The sequence below is a fragment of the Poecile atricapillus genome, chromosome 26 (genome assembly GCF_030490865.1).
Source record: "Poecile atricapillus isolate bPoeAtr1 chromosome 26, bPoeAtr1.hap1, whole genome shotgun sequence".
Classification (NCBI taxonomy): Eukaryota; Metazoa; Chordata; class Aves; order Passeriformes; family Paridae; genus Poecile; species Poecile atricapillus.
Genome location: NC_081274.1, coordinates 4,731,851 through 4,742,139, shown reverse-complemented (window position 1 = coordinate 4,742,139; position 10,289 = coordinate 4,731,851). Strand labels below are relative to the sequence as shown.

The 10,289-nt window shown below is 53.0% G+C and overlaps 1 protein-coding gene across 1 annotated transcript in view; it reads right to left on the bottom strand.

Moving 5' to 3' along the window:
• Positions 1–437: 437 nt before the first annotated feature.
• The window catches only part of LOC131588455 (zinc finger protein 729-like), a gene marked incomplete at its 5' end in the record, with an annotated part of 206,536 nt that continues 196,684 nt past the window's right edge, over positions 438–10,289 (bottom strand). The window contains 2 exon segments of the mRNA XM_058857328.1: positions 438–463; positions 1,004–1,146. Of these exon segments, the coding sequence (XP_058713311.1) occupies positions 438–463; positions 1,004–1,146 (169 nt within the window).

Below are 10,289 nucleotides of genomic sequence, written 5' to 3'. Positions count from 1 at the left end.
CTGTCTTTGAAATAATAATCAACCAGACAGCTACAGCTCTTGACCTTCTTGCTCACCAGTCTACTCAGATGAGAAATGCAATATTTCAACATCGGATGGTATTAGACTACTTATTAGCAGAAGAAGGGGGGGTGTGTAGAAAATTTAATGACTCAAACTGCTGTTTGCAAATAGATGACAATGGAAAGGTAGTGAAACAAATAACAAAAGAAATAAGAAAGTTAGCCCATGTACCGGTCCAAACATGGAAAGGATGGGAATGGGACATGTTTTCATAGTTACCTGGTGGCCTATGGGTCAAACAAATGCTTTTTTTCTCTTATGTGTTGTAGCAACTCTAATCTTTTTACCATGCATGATCCCTTGCTTCATACAACTCATTCAACATGTGATCAAAAGAATGCAGGTAGTAGCAGTGCCTACTGACCCAGAGATGGCTACAAAAGGGCACAGAGTGATGCCCCTGCAAATAATTGCAAAGCCAAAAAAGACTCAAGAACAAGAAATTAAGTCAATGATAACTAAAGTTTGTAAAGACAATTATTAACAAAAATTAAAAGAGGAGGGATTGAGAGGAATGACAGGTTTGTCTTTACAAACAAGCTGTGGGTCAGTTGATAAGATGTAGCTATCAGTGAGAGACGACAGAAACAATGGGATGGATTCCAGTAGAAGATCAAAGGGACACTAAAAGAACACTATGAATTCTATAAAAGTTAAGAAAGGATTATGCATGGGGGGGGGGGGGGAAGGTATCACCGCCGGTATCAGGCGTTCCGGGAAGCCTGTACCTCTCAAGTACCTCAGCCTATGGGGAAAGAGAGAAGGGACAAGCGGCCGGGAATTAGGATAAAAAGGAGGCTGCGCCCTCCAAGAATTTGAGAGACCCCAGGGGAATGCCCCATGGCCTCTCCCTTTATTCGAATAAAGAAAAAGGACTCCTCTGTCTCCTTTTTGGACATAAACCTCTGGCGTTTGTGGATTTAATTTTCCTGACACCCACACTCGTAGGGCCGTTCCCCTGTGTGCTACCGCATGTGGGGGATGAGATGGGAGGTGCAGTTGAAGCTCTTCACACATTCTAAGAACTTGTAGGGCCATTTCCCCGTGTGTACTTGGTGGCGGATGAAGAGGTGGGAGGTGTGGCTGAAGCTCTTCCCACATTCCAAGCACCAGTAGGGCTTCTCCCCGGCGTGAAGCTGCTCATGGACCACCAGGTTGGATCTCTGGATGAAGCACAGGGGGGGTCTTTTCTCCTCAGAGCACCCTGGGATGGGTTTGGAGCCCCTCCCTGTGGGGGATCCCTTTGGCATTTCCTCCCCATTGGAGCTGCTCAAAACGGCCTCGTCTGCGGGGATTTGTCCTCCCTGGTCTCCCTCTGCAGCTCAGTGCCTGGGGGAGGAAGGACAAGGGGAGGAAGGAATGAGGAAGGAAGAAGGGAAGAACAAGGAGAAGAAGGAGGGTAGAGAAGGATGAAGGAGAGGAAGGGACAGTAAGAAAAAAGGGAAAAAGAAAGGGATCAAGAAGGAAGAGAAACAAGAAGAGGAAGGAACAAGGGGAGGGAAGGAGGGAAGGAGGGAGGGAGGGAGGGAAGGAAGGAGGGAAGGAGGGAAGGAGGGAAGGAGGGAAGGAGGGAAGGAGGGAAGGAGGGAAGGAGGGAAGGAGGGAAGGAGGGAAGGAGGGAAGGAGGGAAGGAGGGAAGGAGGGAAGGAGGGAAGGAAGGAAGGAAGGAAGGAAGGAAGGAAGGAAGGAAGGAAGGAAGGAAGGAAGGAAGGAAGGAAGGAAGGAAGGAAGGAAGGAAGGAAGGAAGGAAGGAAGGAAGGAAGGAAGGAAGGAAGGAAGGAAGGAAGGAGAAGGAAGGGATGGGAATTGTCTCCAAGCCACAGGGAAGGGGAAGGAGCTGTGCCCAGTCTGTCCCTGGCAGGAAGGCATCTGCAGCAGGGTTGTCCTTCAGTCGGGGGCCATCCTGGGCTGGGAGATGGAGCAGAAGAGAGGGGGAAAGGGGCAGTGACTTCCACCTCACCTGCCTGGGGGTCCCAGAGCATCTTCCTCTCTGCCTTCTCCTCCTCCTCCATTCGTCTAATGCTTGGGAATGAGAAGTCTGGTTTGGGGAGAAAAACAAGGGGTGACCACCTAGGATTCAGGGTTCCTCCTGCCCAAGTCCATCTCTAGAAGTCATCAGGTATCTTGTGTCCATGAAAACCTCCAAAACATCAGAAAACATCAAAACATCATAGGAAAAAATCCCTCCCTGAGGTTCCCCTTCCCTGGGGTCCCCACTTTGGTGTCCCAGGGCTTCCCCCTGTGCAGGCTCATCCCTTCTCCGGGCTGCCCCTTCTCCAGGCTCCCCTCACTCCCGGCTCTCGGGGTCCCCCCTCTCCAGGCCCCCATTTCAGGCTCCGGGACTCCCGGGGCTCCCCCCTTTTCGCTGCTCCCCTCCCCCTGCCGGTACCGGGCATCTCAGGTCAGCTTTGGAGTCCTGCAAGACCCAAACATCGCTCTGCCCTGCCCGTGCCCAGAAAAAGGAACAGGGGTCCCCAAAGATACTTCGAGTGAGCTCCAAATATCCTTTCCCCCTTCAAACTGAGAGGAATGATGGGTTTGTCTTTACAAACAAGCTGTGGGTCAGTTGATAAGGTGTACTATCAGTGAGAGACGACAGAAACAATGGGATGGATTCCAGTAGAAGATCAAAGGGGCACTAACAGAACACTATGAATTCCATAAAAGTTAAGAAGGGATTATGCATGGAGAGGGGGGGGAGAAAGGTATCACCGCCGGTATCAGGCGTTCCGGGAAGCCTGTACCTCTCAAGTACCTCAGCCTATGGGGAAAGAGAGAAGGGACAAGCGGCCGGGAATTAGGATAAAAAGGAGGCTGCGCCCTCCAAAAATTTGAGAGACCCCAGGGGAATGCCCCATGGCCTCTCCCTTTATTCGAATAAAGAAAAAGGACTCCTCTGTCTCCTTTTTGGACATAAACCTCTAGTGTTTGTGGATTAATTTTCCTGACAGTTGGGAATCCAAGTATGTGATGATTTAATGAGAGAAAAGCTGGCAATTGATGCAGCCCTGGCTGGAGTGAAACAGAAATTAAAAAGTAGGAAATAAACACAAAGAAATGCTTGACTAAAAGGGGGGTTTGACAAAAACCATACCCTGACAGGCTGATCCACAAGAACAAGAAAAGAGTCAGACTGCAAGGTAAGATAAGGAGCCAGAATACACAAACAAGGTGCAAAGACAAAGGCACCACAAGATAAAGGAAATTCTTCAGACCCTAAGCCGGAAAGAACAGATTTCAAGTTCCAAAAGGTGGCCAGAGGAATGAAAGAGGCATGGAGTTAATTGTAACATGAAGTGAGGACAAGCAGAGTTACAAAAAGAATATGTTTTAGGTGTATCTTGTAAACCTAGTCTGTAAAAGATAAAAAGAGAAAACCAAATCAAAAAGGTGTGCATGCTTTTCGGAGGAGATATCCCCCATGCATCTCAGCGCTGAATAAATTCATACCTACTCTTATAACTACTCTGCGAGTTATAGAGCTCTTTTTATTTCGCATATCAGGAGGGAGCACCCAAAAATGGGGAAAAGACGAACGATCACCAGAACAAATCCTGCAACACCATGGACCTGACCCTGGGAACGCTGATGAATTCATATCAGGTACCAAAGAATCAGTTTATCATTTCAACAGCATAATTAGATAACAGGATGTCATTGAAATAATAACCAACCAGACAGCTCCAGCTCCTGACCTTCCTCCCAACCAATCCACTCAGATGAGGAACACAACATTTCACCATGGGATGGGATCACATTATCTTTTAGCAGAAAATCGAGGCAGAGTTTGTGGAAAAGTTAAGTAACTCAAACTACTCTTGGCAGATAGATAGCAATGGAAAAGTAGTAAAACAGATAACAAAGGAAACAGCAAAGCAGCTCATGTACTTGTCCAAACGTGGAAAGGATGGGAATGGGACACAGTTTTGTGCTTCCCTGGCAGACCATGGGTTAAACAAATGCTGTTTCTCCTCTCATGTGCTACAGCAACTCTCATCTTTTTACCATGCACCACACCTTGCTGAGTGCAGCTCATTCAGCAGCTGAGCAAGGGGATGCAGGTGGCAGCCAGGCCTCCTGAGCCACAAACGGCTACAAAAGGACAGAGAATGAGGGCACTGAGAGCAATCCCAAAACCAAAGAACACCCAGGAAGAAAAAACACAGGCAATGAGTGAATCTGCTTGGAGATGGGGTCAGGGACTTGTACATAAGGAAGCAGTGGGAGAAATCACCAGTTTCAGAAAATGTTACTAATTGTCAAGGACTGCTGCTCAGACCATGTCCCAACACATTCCTGAACTTCCAGGAGAACAAACACTTCACAGAGCCAGGAATATCGGGTGTTATACAAAGAGGACATGCAGCAGGCGGATCGGGAAGGCTGAACCTTCCAAGCACCTCCGCCAGTGTTGGGCAAAGGGACAGGGACATGCGGCCGGGAAAATCAGGACAAAAACGAGGCCGCGTCCTCCAACAACTGGAGAGAGCGCACGGCAAATGGCCCATGGCCTCTCCCTTTGGGCAGCAATAAAGTCACTCGCACACCACTCCTCTGGCTCCTTGGGCCACACAAACCTCTGGCGCCGGGAATTTTCCCGCCCAGCCCCGGGCACAGCGCAGCCACCTCCGGCCTCCCGACACGAAGCGGGACGAGCCAGCGCTGCTCCGCCACCGCCTCCTGCCGAGGCCCCAGCGGCAAGGAGACCGCGGGCAGCCGCTCCCGCAGCGCCCTCAGCCCAGGGCCAACACGGGCCGGCCACGGCACAAGCCACCCGCCACAGCCCCCTGCCGCCCCCTCCCGGGCCCGCAGCGAGCCCCGAGCCCCCGCAGAACCGAGCGCGGCTCCCACCTGCGATGGCCGGGGCCGCCTCCGAGCTCCGCCGCCGCCTCACCGGGCTCCGGCCGCTGCTGCCGCCGCTGCCGGGCCCGCACAGACGCTCCGGCAATGGCGGCTCTCCTGCCCCACGGCCGCCCTGGGGGCGCCAGCGGGGCCGGGCTTGTCCCCGCTCTGCCCAATCAGCGCGCGCCAGAGCCACGAGTGACGGCAGAAGCAGCCAATCGCAGCCAGCGGCGGGCTCTGCACACGGCACGGACTCGCCTCCCTTGGGCTGAGCTCCGCCATTTCTCGGCAGCCTGGGCTGAGGAGCGGCCCCGGCGCTGGGCCCGGCCCGGGCAGGAGGCCAAGGAAGCGCCGCTGCGCTGAAGCGCTGGGAGCTCGGGGTGCCCGGGAGCTGAGGGCGCTGCGAGCTGGGGGTGAGTCCGGGATGGAGCAGGGCATGCCGGAGCGAGGCCAAAACTCTGTGACTCTCCTTCCTGTCCCGGGCGGGGAGCAGAACACACAAAGAAAGGCTCGGGGGTCTGGATGAGGGTGAGGACAGTTCAATCCTTGGTCACGGGCACAGCACACCTGACTTGGGGAAATTAATTGAATTTATTATCCAACATGTCAGAACAAGAAAACGAGAAGCAAAGCAATTCTTACGGAAATCCATCTTTCCCCCAGCTCTCCCTCCTTCCCGGGCTTAACTTTCTGCCCCTCTCCGTCCCCCTCCCCGCCCAGAGGCACAGGGATGGGGGTCACAGTCAGGTCATGTCAGTGCCTCCCCCTGAGGGACAGGAATCCTTGTCCTGCTGCAGCCTGGGGTCCCTGCCAGGGGCCAGAGTCCCTCAGGAGCAGGCTGCTCCAGCGGGGATCGCCAGGGGGATCCCCGAGTCCGGCCAGGAGCCACTTCCATGGCTCTGCAGGGGCTTCCCCCGGGCTCGGGGCCTCTCTCAGGCACCCCCTGCTCCGGCCCGGCCTCATTGCCCCCCTCACCCCCCCATGCAGCGAGTGCCCGGGCAGGGAGATCCACGATTTTCACGGGGCTGAATCTTGGAGTTTCTGAGCTTTATTGGGCTGAATGTTTTTTTGTGGGGGCAGAATCTTTCCATTTTGGGTGATATCAGATTTTTGGTGTATTGGAAGTTTTGCATCTCTTTTGATGTTTGGAGGATGTTTGTGCTGAATCTTGGTGTCCTGGAGGTTCTTCCAGACACAAGATGCCCGGTGACTTCCTGAGAGCACCTTGGGCAAGGAGGAACCCCCAGCCCAAGGCACTCTCCTCTTGTTTTTTCCCCCAAACCAGGATTTTTCATTCCTAAGCCGGGGCTGGATGGAGGAGGAGGAAAAGCCCTGGAGGAGCCACACAAGGAGGGTCTGCAAACCCAGCCCAGGGAGCTGCGGGGAAGAAAGATCCCCCCAGTGCCAGGAACACGGCCAGAGATCCAGCTGGAGCTCGGAGCTGGAGGAGAAGCTCCACAAGTGCTTGGAATGTGGGAAGGGTTTCAGGTACAGGTGCGAGCTGATCCAGCACCTGGTGATTCACACTGGGGAAAAGCCCTATGAGTGTGGGGAATGTGGGAAGTGCTTCAGCAAGAGATCCCACCTGAGGGCACACCAGGTGATCCACACAGGGGAACGGCCCTACACCTGCTTGGAATGTGGGAAGAGCTTTGGGAGGAGCTCTGACCTGAGAAAACACCAGCGCATCCACACTGGGGAGAGGCCCTACGAGTGTCCCCAGTGTGGGAAGAGGTTCCAGCAGAGCTCCACTGTCATCAGACATGAGCGGATTCACACAGAGGAGAGGCCCTTCCGCTGCCCTGACTGCGGGAAGGGCTTCAAGCAGAACGGCCACCTCACCGTCCACCGGCGCATCCACAGTGGGGAGAGGCCCTACGAGTGTCCCCAGTGTGGGAAGAGCTTCTCACAGAGCTCTCACTTGACCCAACACCAACGGAGTCACCAGTAAGGGAAGCCCTGCGAGTGCCCCGAGTGCGGGAAGAGCTTCGTGCGCTGCTCCAGCTCCATCCCCCATGGGAGGATCAGCGTTGGATGATCCCCAGTGACCCCCGTTGGGCAGAGCCCTGGTGATCCGTGCTCCTGGTGATCCGTGTTGGGAAGACACCTGGCTGGGAGGCTCCACATCTTCCTGGCTCCCTGTGGGCACCTGGATGAACACCGGAGCAGAAGCATCCACTGGGACACAGACCAACAATGGGAATTCCTTGAGGAGAGTGGATTTGTTGACTTTCAATCCTCAAGAACCTTTTGCCGCAGCCTCAGGAGCTCTGTGGGCAGAGAAAAGGGGGTGACACCGGGCTTGGGGGCCCCGAGGGGAGCACACACACTCTGGGTGAGGGAGACACAACCCCCAGAACCCCCCCCTCACCTTCCTGCGCAGGCAGAAGCTGAACCCCATTGCCAGGAAGATGAAGCCCAACACAGAGACTCCAATCCCCATCAGCCTCTTGCTGTGGGCAGCATTTGACAGCATCCCTGGGGGGTCTGCAGGGGTCAGGACCCCCAAAACCTCTCACAGACACCCCAAGCCCCTCCAAGGACCCTCCCAGTCTCCCCCAGCCCACCCGGGACCCTCTGAAACCTCCTTTGGAGTCACTAATTGTAAACAATTAAGAATTTTAGAAAAATTAGGGATCTTGGCTAGAGATCAGCCTTGCTGGAACTAGTTAGAGTTAATGATTAAGTGAGAAGCAGGATTTGAGATAATGAATCTCGGACTTAGGTAAGAAATTACTTTTCATTGTATGTTTGTTCAGCTGTGCTTATAATGAGAAAAGAGAAACTGATCAACGGGTTTAGGAAGATCACAGACCTTACATCTGGAAACCCATTTCAAAGTCACAAAGGAGGAAACTGGAGTTGTACCAAATGTCATTTGTAATGTCAACCATTGTAAAGGTAGAAAGGTGAGAGTGAGGAAGAGCGGTTTTCCTTCATCTCTTGATGACCCCTTATTGCCAAAACGACCCCCTCCTCAAATCACGGAGCCCACCATGCAGGCATAATGACTTTTTAAACTCATTACCATGCATTTTAATCCAAAGTGGAGCATGGGAGATGTTAGCATTATGAATATGTATTCATATTTTGGATATTCAAGACTTTTGTAAATAAATAGACACTGGAATCTTTTGTCAACTTGCAGTGCGTATTAAGGGGTGACTCCCGCACTCGCCCAGTGCTGTGATTAAACATCCACTTTGTAACTTTAAACTGTTGGAGAGGTTTTTTTGTCCATTAACAGATTGATATTGATACTGGATCAATATCACTGATTTGCTAAATCACTGCCAGTCTCTTCCCAGCCTCCCAGGACCCTCCAGAGCCCCTCCTGTTCCTCTCAGGATCCCACAGCCCCCTCCCAATTTCCCCCCACTGCCCCAGGACCCCCAAACCCTCTCCCAGTCCCTTCCCAGCCTTACCAGGACTCATCAGGAACCCTCTCAGTCTCTTCCCAGCACAATGAACCACATCCCAACCCCTGCTTTCCAATCCCCAATCTCCTTCCAGCCCCCCCAGTCTCACTCAAATCCCTCCCAGTGACACCCAGCACCCCCAAACTCCCTCCCAGTGTCCACCAGAACCCCCAGAAGCCCATCCCACCCTCCCCAACATCCTTTAATCCCCTTCCCAGTTATCCTAAGCACCTCAATCCCTTCCCCAGTTTAAACCAGTCTATCTCAAACTCCCTCCCAGTTCCTCCCAGCACACCCCAATCCCCCTCTGGGCCCCCCCAGTGCCTCCCCCGCTGCCCCCGGCGCTGTGGGGGCCGGGCCGTGCCCCAGTGCCGGCTCAGGGGGTGCTCCAGGCTGACGTGCTCCACCTGGCAGCTGGAGCTGAGCCCGCATTGCCGGGGGCGGTTTCCAGCAGCACCAGGAAACCACCTTGGCTCCAGCTCAAGGGCACCAGCGAGATGGACACGCTGGAGGGCACTGGGAGAGAGTGGGGACACTGGGATCAGGTGGGTGTGAAATGGTGCCAAGGCCGCTCAGCTCTTCCTCAGCTCCACACTGGGAGTGGGACACACCTCGGGAGCAGGATGACCTGAGGTGTGGCTTAGAGCAATGCTCTACAGCACTTAACAGCTGTCAGGCACAGTGTGGAGGCAAGAATGGGGGGAAGGTATTTTTTTGGGGGGGGGGTTTGGTATTGTATTTCAGGGAAAGCTTTAATCTCCCAAGGGTCCAGGAGCAGAAGACACAGAATACAAGTGTACAGCAATTTATATATGGGGAGGGTCCAGGGGTGGATACAAAACTTCAACCAGTGAGGGATATCCTGGGGAGAGGAATAGGACACATGGACCAATGGGGTGCTGTGGATTAGGGGATTTCCAAAGGGGACGTCCAAGCAGGGGGTTGGCATAAGGCAGGATTGACAGGGAACATTTGGGAACAAGGGGCAGGGTGGACAAGATTGATAGGGAAGGTGCTGGAAAAAGGGGTTGGGATACAATGATGGGCAGGGCAGGGGAGGAGATAACTTTGGGTTAAACCAACAAAGCAGGGGGGTAACAGAACAAACCACTTATACAAACAGCTTCAAACTTTAAATTAAACAAAACCACATCACAACATCTCCCCTTTTCTGATTAAAAGGAAGAGCTGTGGTTTTGGGGGATCCATTCTCATTTTGGCAGGTCCCTGGCTCGGCTGCAGGGGGGTCCCAGGGTGTGAGGATGGAGGGTTTGGGAGGGTTCCAGTCCTGGATACAGGGGTGCACGGGGGTCCTGCTGCAGCGGAATGGGAGTTCAGGGGGGTCCCTTCCTCTGTTCTGGGGTTCAAGGGATCCCAGTGCCTGAAAATGGAGGTTCAGGGGGGTCCCGGTGCCCAGGAATGGGGGTTCTGGGAGGTTTCCATTCCCGAGAATGGGGGTTCAGGGGATTCCAGGTTCCAGATAAGGGGGTGCAGGGGTTTTTGGGGCTGGGGAAGGGGGTACCAGGGGGTCCTGGTGTCCTGAAATGAACGTTCAAGGGGGTCTCTGTGCCCAGGAAGAGGGGTTCGCCCGGAAATGGAAGTGCAGGGGTTCCCCATTCCCAGTGTAATAAATGGAATCGATTCGTGCTAACTAAATTGTAACTGTTATTAAAGTTATCATTAGAAACTATCAAGAATCAGTGTTATAAAGCAGATGTACTCCTTTGCTGATGTTACATGTCAAAATTAAGGTACAGGATGTAGTTTAGAAGATAAATGGTGTCTCAAGACCAAAATGGCCTTGAGATGGACCAAAATTATAATGAATCTAGGCATTGGGCCTAAAGATTAGTAAATATAAGGCTAATTAGTAGACTAACATAACACAATGCTTAGGAATGCAACACGTGCAAACCTGTAAGGTTATCCAAAGGACAATGAGGAAGAGGAGAAGCCTTTGCCAAA